Source organism: Trachemys scripta, chromosome 10 (genome assembly GCF_013100865.1).
Source record: "Trachemys scripta elegans isolate TJP31775 chromosome 10, CAS_Tse_1.0, whole genome shotgun sequence".
Lineage (NCBI taxonomy): Eukaryota > Metazoa > Chordata > Testudines > Emydidae > Trachemys > Trachemys scripta.
Genome location: NC_048307.1, coordinates 6,325,206 through 6,340,857, shown reverse-complemented (window position 1 = coordinate 6,340,857; position 15,652 = coordinate 6,325,206). Strand labels below are relative to the sequence as shown.

Sequence of the window (15,652 nt, the reverse complement as noted above, 5' to 3'; positions counted from 1 at the left end):
TCTCAGAGCTAGTTCAGCCACTTCCCACACAGATAACTCCAGGCTCCACAGTGAGGAAGGGAGGAGGTAAGCAAGAGCGAAAAACAAATACTCTTGCCTGTACATGCCAGAACCGGGAGCCACTTAAAATTCTCAAACACTTGCAGCTTAACAAGGTGACATTTTTTCTAACTCTCCTCCGAGCTAACAAGCTGTCTGCCCTAGGACCAGCCAGGACCTTATCCGCACAGCAGCAGGAACCCTCGACCTCTTGTGGTACACATTCAACGTGCCAATTATTGCCTCTCTTTGCAACATGCCCTTGCTGCATTCTCCCTTTGATGCAAATCAAAGCTTAGCTTCCAGGTGGCCAAGGTTAAAGGAGACAAGGAAGCAGAAGCCCTGCAGAGAGCAAGAGATGCTTCTCGGAGTCGCTTTTCTTCATACAGATTGTTTCCTGCCTTACCCACTGAAAACTCACCCTCCAATCAATAACTCAGTCTTAGCCCAGAACTTGCTCGGAGATGCCACTGATCCAGAGATTTCCAGAGATGTTTGCCACTTGCCTTTTTTGTCACTCTAATTACAGACATCAGTAGAGCAGTGAACGTAGAGACAGCATGGTCCTAATGAGGCCAGATGGCTTGATTTGGGGAGGTCCATGCAAGTCTAGACTTGGGGTTTCCCATGCCGTGTGGTGTTATGTCTCAAAACATCGTCATGTTGCGAGGCTGCCATAACACGGCAATTGTCACACATGATCCTAAGGCACCTGTTACAAATGGTGTTTGGGTCCCTTTTCCACGGCCACTCATTAACAATTCCAAATGACAGGAGCAAACCCAATAGCCTACTGATTTAAGATTGAGAGAAGAGAGAGTTCTGGCCATTTGGCTAAGAGCCCAGAATTTCACAGCCCTCAATCAGCTGAAAGTCTGGGCAAAGACTAACTCTCTTTGAAACAGGTATACACTTCAATGTTGTTCCAGTGGGAGGGAGTTCCAGAGGTGCAGGACCCATGAGAAAGATGTCCTGCAATCACCCTGGCATTAGCGACTCCCAGGATGCCAGAGGGTCAGAGACGGAGAGGCAGAGTTTAAGGTAATCTAGGCCCAGAGTTAGCAGACAGCACCATCCCTGGTCATGGGTGCTGAAGGGGTCTAGAGCTAGTCCTGCTTTGGGGTTAAGAAGAGCTCTCATCTGGTACAGGACCCAGCCTGAACACTGTTTTGAAAGACGATTAGAAGCAAGAAGGGTCAGTGTGGGAAAACACCTCCCCCCTTATATCCCACAAAGGTCATTTCAGTTGCAAAACACAGGAATGGCTCTCAACAGCAATAGATTCACTCCTGCCTTTCTTGTTGCACGACCTCACCCAGGGATGTCCACGGGTCACTTCCCCAAGACACACTGAAACGTGGCCATTTCCTATACTGTCAGTTACCCGCTGAGAGCCCATCATAAGATGAGGTGCAACCAATCAATCATGGAGTAGTTGTGGAGTTTTTCTGTTATGTCCCTTTTCTATGCCAGGGCCCAGATTGTTACGTACCATGTGTTGCTTTTGTTGTGCCATTCCACCTTCTCAGCACAGATTTAAAGAGTTCCCAGTAATTGCAAGAAAATCAATTTCGGCATTCAACCAAAAGCAGGAAATTGATAGAAATCTCTACCTGCTGCCCCCCTCCAGCTTAACCAAGAAAATATGCTCACGTGAGCCGCACAGTGGAAACTGCCTGCCAGGTCGAAAATCCACAGGTTACCAGCTGACCGACTTGAAAAATCAAAGCCAATTTTAACAGCTGTGGATGATCTATGTCGCGTCCATATCGAGGCAGTGGGGAGCAGCTTTTCCATGCGTGAGACACATCACGGTGTTACTTGCAGGACTCACTGTTTATTTAACAATCTATCCCCCCCTCTGTCTAATAAGTGCAGGGCTCTCTTGGCTAAAAAGAGCACGTCACACGCAATCCATGCAGGCTCCTTGGCCTGCCCCAGCGGAATGATTTAGAACGTGCCCAGCTTCAGCAGATGCAAAGGCAGCATGGAAGACAGAGGACGGAAACAGGCTGTTCTAGCTGTAAAGTGACAGGAAGAGGACAATGCTAGGCGGACATGACTACACCATCAGCCAGCTGCACAGCACTAAAGCATGATGGCACAACGCAGAAGCAACGGCCCGTCGTTCATTCACCTCTGACTCGCGGCCTGGGGTTTTGTGGGAAGGTGTCAGGACATGGTGGTGAGGAACAGAGCGGAAGGACGTGTTTTCCATCTGGGGAGTCTCTCTGCCCTCCAGCGGGTCTGAGTCTGGGATGGCTAAAGACACGTTCTCACAGCTCAGTGCCTCCTTCGGGGACAAAATTAGGAAGATAAAAGGTATCAGTAGCGGGGCAAGGATGGGGTTCACACTTCAACCCTGCGCTCACACACGCTCTCCCCACACCTGCCCCATCCGTGTGAAACGGGAAGGAAGAGAAAAGGAAGGCAGAAAAGGGTCCAAATGGCAAGAAAGTCTGGAGTGTCTTATTACCTCTTGCAAAGGCATCTGTCCCATCATGCCCAGACACTGTAAAAGCCCCTTCCACTCCAGGTGTGAGAGTCTCCTGCCCCGTTACCCTAAGAACAGTATTTCCTTGAACTCCACACCCCCTTGCCCTGTAGCAGCTTGAGGAACTCTGACCGACTCCTCCCGATCCCTCCGGGAGCTCCCCAGATAATGCCCATTGGAGGAGCAGCTCCGCCAGCCTTGAGCAGGCACTGCCCCCTGGGCCTGGCCAACTCCACTAACTCACACGGAAGGGCTGGGCTCTCACCACCCTTTCCACGTTTGGACAGCCCAGCACCAGGGGCATTTCTAGCAGGGAACAGCGGCTCGACTCCAAACTATACTGTGTCTGGGCTCTGCCTGGGGGTTGAGGAGGCTCCTTGGATCATTCCTTCCCTGCTGTACAGTGCAGCCAGAGTGGACTATAAACATCTAATCCCATGTGCCACTAGCCTGGTTTCCGCGATATTGGGAATGGGACCATTGGCCCCAGGGGTTTCATATCTCCTAGGTGTGCATGTAACCCAGCCCAGGGCAAAGTTACTGAATGTCAGAGAACCTAGCTAAATGGGGAGCCAAATACCACACCAGATGGACACGGTAATCCAGTTAGGGTTCCGAGGGCTGTAATGGGTGGGGGTTAAAGCATTAGCCTGCAACTTCTTGACCTGGATTCAGACAGGCCTCTGGCCTATTCCTGTAGGTACCTGGAGCAGGAACTCCATGAGGCATCTGTTCCAACCTGAGGCACCTGAGATGTAGGTCACGGTGGGAACTCACCCTGCTAACACCATGCCGTATGGAGGGTTTTCCAGCTGATGGAAGGGTTTTTTACCAATACACTGAACAACATGGTAAGTCTGCTTCGCTGGCACTGTACTACTGGCTAGTCACAAATAATTGGATGGCCATCAATTTATTCATGGAAATGTTTTTGACGCCTGGAAGTTATACACATTTACACACTGACAATTAGTCATGTGAAAACCCCTCCCAGGAAACATTTGATTGGTTATTTCCCAGTTGTCATTCTAAAAAGTTTTAGCTGTCCAATCACGCACCATGAGCAGGTGAGATGAGCAGTTTTGGGAACAACCCACGGGCTGCAATTTGTTCAGTGACTATTGACAGATCATGACCACATTTATAAAAAGTGTGATCAGTCTGTGTTCAATGTGTGACCAGAACAGAGAGCTCAAAGCCCAAGGAGAAATTCGACCAATTCTATTGTGCTTCATTTGCCGGTAGAAACTTTTATTAACTCTAGATTCAAAATGCTGTCTCCCCTGCTACTGTCTAACCAAGTTACTTTTTATCTGTCTTGTTAGAGTCTGAGGGATAAAAAAAATACTATTTAGTCTAAAATCCCCTGTTGATTTTATGGTAGATTAATTTTTCATGATATGAGCAAAGCAAGCCTGTATTTTTCTCTTTTCAATATACTGTCTGCCATGAGATGGGACAAATCTCACCCCCCTCCTGCCTAAATTTTGATTGCCCTGTTTTTCTGGAGGGTAAATAGGAGTCAAAGAGTTCAAAGTGCCGCTTGCTTGGGAGCTGGGGATATTTCCACACTCACCAAGTTGGCATCAGCTGTTTGCTGTGGACTTTGAAAAGGCCCAGGACCAAATTCAGCCTGGCTTAAGCAGAGCATAAGTCCTGCTGAAGTCAGTGAGAGTTGCGAGAGCTTCGGTCAGAACTGGATTTGCGCCCTAATGTCAAGCATGGTGGTTTTCAAACTGGAGCACAACCCCCACTGAATTTCAAGTGATTCGGGCACCTCACTCCGATCGGCTCCTTTGTAAATCCTGCCAAGAGGCTGATGTGCTAAGACTCAAAATAACCTGAGCTGGATTTCTGCACCTGCATGGAAGAATGTCCTGCCATCCGCTTAGCCCACGAACTGGGATTGCTCAGGGCAAAGTCTCCTATGCTACCAACGGCCCTGCAGCTGCTGTTCACGATAAAATGACGTACAAAGAGGGGAGTGGTGCATATAAAATGCGACTCGGGCTGTTACTTCTCTGAGCCCAAATTCACCAGGGATGCTCCTCCACTGCTGAGGCCTACTAGAAATGGATGTTAAAACTCCCCCTGGAATGCTGTGTGGTGAAAGGTCAGATGCAGAGGGCAAAGAGCCAGATTCCCCTTCATCCTGGGGAGCCTCTCAACTTGTCGGAAGACTTGGAGATGGGGGTGGAAACTACTCCCAAGCGCGAAGTTCCTGGGGGACACGGGAAAAGCTGCCTTCCTTTTGAACTGCCTCGTGGCACGTCCCTTTAGCTTGATATAACTGGGGTTCTGACCAGGGCCGCCCGGGGGGGGGCAAGTGGGGCAATTTGCCCCAGGCCCCGGGCCCCACAGGGGCCCCCACGAGAGCTTTTCGGGGCCCCTGGAGCGGGGTCCTTCACTCGCTCCGGGGCCCCCAGAAAACTCTCGTGGGGCCCGGGCCCCCGGAGCTTCTTCCGCTCAAGGTCTTCGGCGGCAATTCGGCGGCAGGGGGGTCCTTCTGCCCCAGGACCCGCCGCCAAAGTGCCGGGTCTTTGGCGGCAATTCAGCGGTGGGGGCCTCCCGCCGCCGAAGACCCCAGGCCCCCTGAATCCTCTGGGCGGCCCTGGTTCTGACAGACTCTGGAGCCTCTTCTGCTCAACAGATCCTGACCAGAAGCTCCCTGCCCCGCTCATTAGAAGATACCATAGGCCTTGAGTCAATCATTACCAGGGCTTGATGTTTCACTCGCATGGGGGACTCTGGCTTCATGGCCTCCTGGCTCCCGTAGGGGGCCCTGACGTCCGAAGCAGAGGTGCCACTTCCACCCCCGCTGTTGGCCGGGGTGCTCCCTCCTCTGGACATTTCTAGCTCTATCTCCGCGTCCATCTCCGCGTCCTCCTTGGCTTCCTTGTTGCTCTCCTCCAGGTGCTTCATCAGCACGGCCACCACCACGTTGACGAGGACAAACTGGGCGATGAGGACGAAGGTGACGAAGTAGACGGGGGAGATGATGGGCAGGTAACTCAGGCAGTGCTTGTCCTCCTTGGTGCATTCCCGCAGCGTGTCCTGAGATTCAGAGAGAGGGAGGGAGGGAGGGCTTTGAAGCAGACTGAACTTTCCTAACAAGCATTAAACCACAGACAGACTCCAAAGCTGTTCAGAACTGTGCAGCTAATGGGAAGATTATTGCAGACACAGGCTGAGGACTCAGCACTCCATATGCAGGGTGGAGTTTTAGCTCCTTTTCTTTTGTACTGACGTTAGGGACACACCAATATGCCCCAGACACCCAGCTGAACTTCTGCAGTAAACAGAATAGAGATGGGGTAAGTGGGTGCAGTGGGATCAGCTGTCTTAGGCCACAACCCCGCCACATGAGCTAAATTGGGAGCTCTGGTATCTTTTAGAAGCACAGGGCCTGTGCCACACGATTGATTCCTCCCATAGAGGGCAGTGGTGTAAACTCACACTGGTCAGTTCCGTGGCGGAAAGGGGGCAGAGAACAGCTGGAGCGTGGAGAAGCTGGCAGCAGCATGGCCAGAGAGCACACGTACCTTCATGATCCCATTCCAGTTGTCCCCAGTCGACACCCTGAAGAGGGTGAGAAAGGCCATGCCGAAGTTGGTGAAGGTTGCGTGCCGGCTCAGACCTTCGCAGGGATTGTCTTCGCTGCAGTCTGCACAGAACAGAAGCAAAAGCAACACAATGAAGACAGTTCTTAACAGGGCTGGTTTACAAACAGCTCCAACTGACAATACAGCAGTGTGGCCAAGCAGCTACAGCACAGGCTGGAGACGCAGGAAACCTGGGTTCTAGTCTCAGCTCTGCCCTTGGCCTGCTGTGTGACCATGGGAAAATTGCTTCCTTGCTTTGTGCCTCAGTTTCCCCATCAGTACAATGGGGATAAATGATACTGACCGTGCTTTGGGATCTACTCATTAAAGATTTTATCTAAGAGCTAGGTATTATTATTATTTAGTGCTTTGCCAACTTCATTGTCAAGGTGGAGGGGAGGGAAAGAGCTTTGGAAGCATGGGTTAATAGTGCTGCAGGGTGCGGGAGTTACAAGAGGAAGATGAACCATATGGGTTTCATCTGTAGGGGCATCTCCATTGCCACACCCCTACCTTCACTAAGCTTCTTGGGACTTTACCCTACATGGAGTGTTTCTTTCTTTCATTCAATTCCATGATTTCATCTTGTACAGGATGTTGTTACGGTTTGTATCACCGGGACCCCCGCTGTGCTAGGCGCTGTACAAGCAGGACACAAAGATGGCATCTGCCCCAAGGAGCTTACAATCTGCAGCCTTGGAATCAGAGCCTAGCTTTGTGGGTGCTCCTGGAGCTCAGAAGGGCACGTTCACGTGCCCCCGGATGTTGTCCGTAGCTCATAGTTGCAGCGCAAGCCGATCGTCGGGGACGGTTCTACCTTCCTCTGTTCTCAGAGGCAACAAGCTCTTTTGCAGCAGATTTTCCCCTCACCCTAATCTCCCCCAAGCAATCGCCCTGGTTTGGAGATCCAACATTTCTGTCGCACTCTAGTCAGTGTGGCCTTCACCTCAGTCTCTCCATCTCCACAAAGGGGGATAAAGATACTGCCCCCTTGTGTAAGGAGCTATGAGCTCTACTGGTGAAACGTGCTATGGAAGAGCCGAGTCTATGACTAGGAGTAGTCCGGCTTGCTGGGCACGTGTGTAAAATCTCTGAAGACCTCCTGCAGATTAAGTAACTTGCCTTCGGTACAAACCTGATTGCATTTTCGCTCCCTCCACCCCCCACTTAACAGGCAGTGCTAACTATATACCACGCTGAAAATGAAGTGGAAAGAAGTAAGAACGTGTAAGCTAACTCTCCACAAATGGCTACGAACACTACTTTCCCTCTTTGCCGCTCTGCACCGTCTACTTGACTATTACTCTCTCCATTGTGTTCATTATCTTGTTTTATTTTTTTTAAACAGAGCACATTTCCCATAAGGGATATTTTACTGGAATAACATGAGCAATTTTGCTATTTTTTTCCCTGAGATTTAATATCCTAATGAATGTAAATTGCACACACCAAACATCCCCTTGTACATAAAACACAGGCTCATTAAGTTTTCATTAGGACAGGCAGCAATCCTTCTTGCAAGAGCCTTTCATTATTAGTCATTTATTTCTGAAGTGCATTAAAAAAAAAAAAAAAAAAAAGCCCGGCCACCAACCTCAGTGAGGAGGGAGCTGGGCTTTTTTGTGGCAGACATGGACCAGCTGTGCTTGAGAAAAGGAAAATCAAACTGTTCCCAATAAAAGTCAGGAAGTGGAAGTGGTCTGCTGGCTGGCTGGGTGCTCGTCACAGCTGGGATCAAGTCTCAATCTCCAACCACACACAGCAATTGTTTATTGCACAGGGCTGGCATGGAGCGTGCATAGAAACACAGCATGGATTTAGAGCTGCAGAGAGGGCTGCATAGTCTTTAAGGTATTCAGGTATCTTCTGTCTAAGGATAGGTGAATAAATACTGCCACTACCAGAGATACCTGGCACGGGAATCACCACATTTTCAATGCTGCTCTCTGGAGAGTTGCTGCACAAGCATAGATGTTGTAATGCACTGATCTGCGACCTAGGAGACCTGGGTTCTATTAGTGACTCTGCCACATGCGGACTGTGTGACGAGTCACTTACCTGCTCTGGGCCTCAGTTTTTCCAGCTGTAAAATGGGAATATAAAAATATTCCTTTTGTCTGTCTTGTCTATTTAAATTGGAAACCCTTCCAGGCAGTGACCCTCTTCACTTTGTATGTGTCCGGCATCTAGCACAAGGGGGCCTGGATCTCAGGGGATCCCTAGCTGCTACCGTAATACCATTTTTTAAAAAAACAACCGTCATTTAGACATATCAGTAGAGAGCAATGATGCGAATGATCACATAACTCCCCAAGAGGCATTGTCTAATAGCTAAAACATGGGACTTGGAGTCAGAAGACTTAGGGATCCTTTCACAGCTGTGCCAGTGACTTGTCGGGTGACCTTGGGAAAGTCACTTCCCTTCTCTGTGCCTCAGTTTCCCCCTCTGTAAAATGGAGCTACTAACACTTTCTGATCTCCCAGTCAGGATTATGGGGAATACATATATGTAAAGTACATTGAAATCCATACACTGAAAAGCATCACAGCAGTGCAAAATACGTAACAGCATCATTAACTGCATAGCTTTCTGAAGCTCCTGCTGTTTCATATAAATACCACAGTCGGGCCCTAAGCACGGTTGTAACCCTATCAAGCCCATCTGAAAATGATCAGCCCCGCCTCTCCATCCCTACGGGCTGAGGAAGCAGCTGCTTTGGACGTTTCTGAAGCTTTGTTAGAATCACAACATGCAAAAGTGAGTCCTAAATCAAAGCTTTCAAGGCTTGCCAAGCAATGTGTGTGGGACTCCCAATCGGTGACTGTGATACCGAGGGTACACTCTGGATGTGACTCTGACACTTTGTCCCCTGGCCCTGTCACACTGGAAAGAGGACAGTGCTGTGGAGCTGGCTAGGAGACAGTCTCTCTGTTGCGTTCCTGGACTTGCTTAATGGAAGGCTGGTGATGCCCCTAGATGGGTTGTAACCTGTGAGGATTGAACATGGGGCCTAAAAGCCTGCACGCTTCTAAAAGCATGGGCTTTACCTCCTGAGCTAAAAGATGCAGCGCTGTTAGCATGAAGCAAACACCTGACTCATAGGGTATGTCGACATTGCAGCTGGGAGCATGTGTCCCAACCCAGGCAGACAGACATGTGCTAGCTCTGCTCACGCTAGCATGCTAAATAGCGGGGATATCATAGACTCATAGAATATCAGGGTTGGAAGGGACCTCAGGAGGTCATCTAGTCCCACCCCCTGCTCAAAGCAGGGCCAATTCCCAACTAAATCATCCCAGCCAGGGCTTTGTCAAGCCAGGCCTTAAAAACCTCTAAGGAAGGAGATTCCACCACCTCTCTAGGTAACGCATTCCAGTGCTTCACCACCCTCCTAGTGAAATAGTGTTTCCTAATATCCAACCTAGACCTCCCCCACTGCAACTTGAGACCATTGCTTCTTGTTCTGTCAGCAACTCATGGGTAGCAGCCTGACTTACCTGCCCGAGTATAAACCCTGGACCCCATGGTATATACTTGGGTGGCTCGCCTACGCCGTCCCCATGGCTACTTTGCTATTTGTAGCAAGCTAGCATGCGGGTGTGTCTGTCTACCCGAGCTGGGAAACATGCTTCCAGCTGCAGCGATCACGGACCCACAGACCTCTATGTGGTCCATCCAGTAGAGGGAGCCAGAGAGCCACATTGTGAAAACGTTATGTCTACACTGCAGTCAGAAGGGTGACTGGCGCATGTGCGGACACGCCCGAGCTAGCTCAACTCTAGCCAGCTTCAATAACAATAGCAGCAAAGCCACAACAGCGTGAGCTAGCTTCTCGAGGGGCCCAGGCGGTGTTGTATAACCCGTGCTGCCACAGCTTCACTACTCTTGTGATTTGAGTTCGTTCAATCAAAACTAGGTGCTGCAGTTACACCTCTGATCGCAGTGTCTCCTGAACTTGGTCAACAAGATAGGGTGAGCAGACAGCAAGTGTGAAAAATCAGGACAGAGGGTGGGGGGTAATAGGAGCCTATATAAGAAAAAGCCCCAAATATCGGGACTGTCCCTATAAAATAGGGACATCTGGCCACCCTACAACAAGAGCTGGTCGGGAACGGGGAAGTCACCGACCAGGATAGCGAAGGGGGGTATTCTCTCTTCCCAGGAAGCTGGGAGCAAAGCAGGACTATGCTGCCTTTCCTGTCTAACGCCTCCTGCTCTTCTTCTGGACGGCAGCACGTATGTGACTAGTTAGCCATTTCTTCTGCAGTGTCAGAGACCTCCCTTGAGCAGGGTAAATAAACGATGTCGGTGGCGTAAGTCGCTAAGACGGCTGATGCTTTGTGATGACTGAGAAAGGGGGAAATGGCTCTTAGAGAACAATCTATAAACAAGACAGAATCCCAAAACGTATCGGAAAAGGAAATAATTAAGGGCAGCGGAAGATCTGAAGAGCGAGAGGTTCACTGTGGTGCTACTCCAACATAAACCTGGTTCTAAGCCAACTCTGTAAGCAGCGAACTTCCGCCTTAGTGACTCTATCCCTGCAAGATTATTATATTTAGGCAGTAAACAGTTCCTCTGCAGCTGGAAGCAGGGTCAGAACTCTCTGCGTGTGTGTATGTGTGGTGTGGAAAGGGTCTGTGTTACATCCTCATGTGTCAGCTGTGACCCCAAGATCAAGAGAAAGCTTTAATCTTCAGAGCTACAGAGCCATAAAGGACCAGAGAGAGAGAGGGAGAAAACAAAGGAAACGGAGAGAGACAAATAAATATCGACTGGATGAAATAAACAGTGTCAAGCACATTACTCACCTAGCTTTCCAAACAGCTCCACTCCCAGGGCAGCATAGATAAAAAACAGGAGCATAAAAAGTAGGCCAAGGTTCCCTACCTACATAAGAAGAAAGCAGAACAAGCGTCAGGCAAGTTGAGGTCACAACCATAATTGCTCCATTACATTTTAAATACAAGCAAAAAAAAAAAAAAGGGAAACAAAATGGCCAGTGGTTAATCGTTGGGCCGCTCTCTAGAGAAGCCTTCCGGGTACCCTCTCTCTTTCAGGTGGTTTTGTCCACTTCAGCCACCCCCACCCACAGGTGTTTTGTGTCTTAGCTACTGTCGGTGTCTGTGTAGGACCCTCCTACCCCCACCTGCTCAGTGTGCTGCTTTAGGGCCCAACTCCACCAAGCACAGAATGGGACTTAAGCATGTGCTTTTGGTTCAGCATGTGCTGAAGTGCTGGGCTGAATCGGGGCCTTGGTTTGGATTTTTAGCTCTTTCGTGGTTTGATAAAGTTTATTTTATGGTGATTAAGGGCAAGAGTTTCAAAAATAAGACACTGAAGTGAGGCGCCTCAATTCCTATGCAGGCACCTGCCTTATTTCAAAAGCTCCCTCTGACCCCAGGGGAGGGTCAACAGTGACCTTTAATGTTTCCTGGCTGTGTCCTGTTATTGCAATCAGTGGGTTAAATCGCCAGCCAATGGGTAAAACCCTCCTGGTTAAATCTCATTTGCAGCATTTCTTCTAATGGAAAATAAAAAACCAGGGCCCCCAGCCTAAGCAAGCGGTCTGAGAATCCAGCTTTGGATTTCATTGCCAACTGAGAATGGGCAGGGTCCCTATCTCTTCCTCAAGAAGAAACACAGACCCTGAATCGGTGTCCAAACTTATACCTGTCCTGTTCCCGGGTTTAACTGGTAACTCAGACTCAAAAGGATTCCTACCTGAGCTTGGCTGTTCTTGGGGCTTCCCCACAAGATCTTCCATTGCAAGTTCCCTCTGGGCTTGCTGGAGCTCACTGAACCCATCTGTAAGTGTGACTTAGTAGGAACTACCCTGAATCTTAATGCACACGAAGCCTTAAAAATTGCTCTGTATTTCCTAGATCGGTTTTATATATAGGATTTTTTATATTTTATAGATTGGTTATAAGATGGCAGATTCTTAATAATTTTTCACGGCTCTGCTGCTGTTATTAATTATGGTGCTTAAAAGTGTGCTAGGTACCACAAAACAGGAAAAAGAGGCAGCCCCTGGCTTACCCAGCTCAGAGTCTAAGTAGAGACATGATGTGATGATGGAAAACAAAGCAGAGGTAGGGAAGGGGAATAAGGAAGAGGGTTACAAATCCAAGGCTAGGTCTACATTACCCGCCTGAATCAGCGGGTAGAAATCAATCTCTCGGGGATCGAATTATCGAGTCTCGTCGGGACGCGACAATCGATCCCCAAATCAATGCTCTTACTCCACCAGCGGAGGTGGGAGTAAGCGCCGTCGACGGGGAGCCGCGGAGGTCGATTTTGCCGCCGTCCTCACAGCGGGGTAAGTCGGCTCCGATAGGTCGAATTCAGCTACGCTATTCGCGTAGCTGAATTTGCGTATCTTAAATCGACCCCCCCCTGTAGTGAAGACCTGCCCTAAGATAGCCTACTGGTAGTTCCCATCTTGGTATCCTACCCCTCCATATACATATCGGCCTGTAGCTTCAGTGATGTGTCAATGGAAAGATGAATAACAGTGTTCCTCACAAACACCAGAACTGCAGCTCGGAAAATCTCCCAGTGTAATTCCAGCGCAATTAGCCAAGTCATGTTTTGTGGTCACCAGTTTATGAGCTTTGAAGATGACATGTGTGGATATTATCTCTAACAGCGAGCCCTGGCTTCACTACCCCAACGACACCCGGCTCGCAAAAGAGGAGAGCCAAGAAACAGCTCGACTCCAGCCGAGACTTTGCCAGTAAAAACTGCCTGATGTGGCCGCGCAGCCTTCCCGACGTGCAGAGATGTGTCTGGCTGATGGCTGCGCATGGTGAGCAATGAACTCAGCAGCTCTCCCCCTTACTCCTGAGCTTGTCTGTGGGTTACGTCACGGCGCTGTGTTAAACAGGAGCGTGCCTCAAGCTATTGGAAAGAGGGGCTTCGGGGATCCATTGCCCCTGCAGATGCTGAAGTCTGAAGAAGAAATCAGAGGCCCATTCCAGCTGAGGAGGTGGGGGAGAGAGGGAGAGGGGAAGTTGGCCAAAGAAAACTGCAGAACAGCATAGGAGGGGCACTGTGTACATGGCCTTGGGTGAGTCATTTCACCTCTGTAACTAAACATACCCGTCTGCAGTCCCTTTGTCGGGAGGTAATTGAGGTCAGCCCAGCACTCGGGAGAGCCAGAGAGGACAGGCACTAGAGAAGGGCTAAATATGTTGTTGTGATGAACAAGGCAGGTGAGATCGCGTCCAGAAACTTTTCTACAGCAGGCAGGGCCTGGGATGCCTTCACTGGGCTCTCCAGGAGCAACAGACACCCGTGATCCAGCTAATCTTCTAACAACAGCCAGCAATCATTGGCCTGGCAGCCAGCGACCTGAGGCAGGGTTACTGACGGCGGTTCTGCCCTGGCAGTTCAGCACAGGCTCTGTTTAGCCGCCGGCCTCCCCCTGACCTGTGCTGGGCCTGTCTGAACCCAGTGTAAAAAGCAACAAATAACCCACCCGTCTGCCCCCGCTGGCAGCCAGTGCGTCATCAGTCATTCGCTGCGGCTCCAATGTCAATGGGCAGAGGCCACGCGCTGCCAGGGAGCAGTCAGGGTGGGGAGTAGCCCGGGGAAGGGAAGCCCCAGGAGGCTGTCTTGTGGAGCTGCTCCCTCTGAAACAAACGGGGGATGCAGCCACAGAGCCCGCAGATCAGGGGCAGGAGAGGGCCATCTGTTCTCCCCCCGGATTCTCTCTCCCCAGCAGCCTGGTCCCACCTCCCTAGCTGGGGAACATCTCGGAGAGGGACTTTGCTGGGGACAGAGAGGCTCCCAGACAGGGTAATTCAGCCTAAACTTGCCTGGCCTTTTCAGTGGATTCCCCATGGGGCTATGGGGGACAGTCCGCAGAGCGCACACATCCCCCTGACTGGTCCCTTCCCCAGCGTGGGGCTGGAGGACAGGGAGCGGGATGCTGCTGTTCCACACAGTCAAGGGAGACCCAAGCACGGATGGCTCTGGCAGGTCACTTGACACCCTATTCGCCTCCCATTTGTATCTCCAACCACTGGGAGCCTTGAACTAACACGCTAAGGGTGAGCTGCGAGGGGGAAATCCAGCAGCTTTCCTGAGAACATCCAGGAGGACTCCATAGAACTGAGTACATCCCCCAATGGCATGGGCTTAGCATGCATTGTGATGGATGGCTTGCGGCCTCGCTCTGCTTTGGATTCTCAGGACATCACCGTCCTTAGTACTGTAGTGAGGGGCGTCTTTTTGTTCCAGCTATTCGATTTAATCAAATCTAGTTGCTGTGGTAGCTAAGCACCAGTGGGCTGGGGATCAGGATTCTGGGTTCCCAGCGGTGCCACAGACCTTTTGATGACCTTAAACCGCTGTGTGCCTCAGTTTCCCCACCCACAGAACGAGGATACAGCTGCGCGCTACCTCACAGGAGTTTTCGGAGGCTGTTTTCATTAAAGGCTCAGCTGTGCCCTGAAGGTGCAGCCCTGCACTGGGCGCCATGGGGAGGCCCAGTGCCTCCCAGGCAGCGCAGAGGCTGTGCTGAGGTGGCAGCGTTGTCTCCTCTGAGCTGGGCCCACCCTGTTGGTGAAAGGATGTCAAGGCTGAGACTCATGCCCGTATTCTGCTCCCTCCGAGGCCACTGACTTGCTGTATGAACATGGAGCAAGTGGGTCTTATAACCTCTCTCTGGGCCTGATCCAAGGCCCAGTGACGTCAAAGGGTGGTCTCATGATGCCTTCAATGGGCTGTGGATTAGGCCCGTTGTGTGTCAGTTCCCCCTCTGTATCTAACGGGGTGACTGGTACGAAGCACTTTGGGAGAGACAGATGGAAAGTGCTCCAGAAGCGCGAATATGATCGTTATTAGAGCAGGATGCTATAGACTCATAGACTCATAGACTTTAAGGTCAGAAGGGACCATTATGATCATCTGGTCTGACCTCCTGCATGATGCAGGCCACAAAGCCGACCCTACCCTTTCCCTTGACTCTGCTGTTGAAGTCCCCAAATCCTGTAGCTATCTCCCGGCCCACAGCTGACAGGACGTAGAGTCAAAACCAAGCCCTACAGAGCGTTGTGACTGACCTCCTCCTCTCCACCCTCTGCCGGTCAGCTCCATGAGAGGCATTCAAGGGCCTCCTCTCTCCTGCTCCTGAAACCTGCTTCAGCACCTCCAGGACCTCTCGCTGCTCTGACTCAATTATTTCCACCCTGCCAGCCCACCCCTTGGCATTTCAGCCGTCCTTGCAGACAACGCCCAGGGACACTCCGGGATGCCTGTGACGAGCAATGTCTCACAAAACTAAGCCTCTGCCAATCCTTTCCCAGGACAATGGGTCCTGATCTTTTCCTGCCAGCTCCCGCCATGCAAAGCAATAACTCCGGAATTAGGGAAATGCCGGCTAATTTACGCGCAGTCCTAGGCGAAGGTGCCAGATCGACAGCCTGGGAGGCTGCAGTGCTCTGCGTATCTACACGATTACTTCAGGGCAGTCAACTGCATTGCATTGCTCCACCAACACCCGCCCAA

The 15,652-nt window shown here is 50.6% G+C and overlaps 1 protein-coding gene across 2 annotated transcripts in view; it reads right to left on the bottom strand.

Annotated features, from left to right (window-relative positions):
* Positions 1-15,652, bottom strand: part of CACNA1H (calcium voltage-gated channel subunit alpha1 H) — a 205,740-nt gene that overhangs the window by 11,979 nt on the left and 178,109 nt on the right. The window contains exons 28-31 of one of the 2 annotated variants that reach the window (XM_034783486.1): positions 10,948-11,026; positions 6,076-6,197; positions 5,249-5,587; positions 2,177-2,332 (exon numbers count right to left, since the gene is read on the bottom strand). In XM_034783486.1, the coding sequence (XP_034639377.1) occupies positions 2,177-2,332; positions 5,249-5,587; positions 6,076-6,197; positions 10,948-11,026 (696 nt within the window). The remainder of the gene's footprint in view (positions 1-2,176; positions 2,333-5,248; positions 5,588-6,075; positions 6,198-10,947; positions 11,027-15,652) is intronic. The other variant, XM_034783485.1, reaches the window with a different exon arrangement.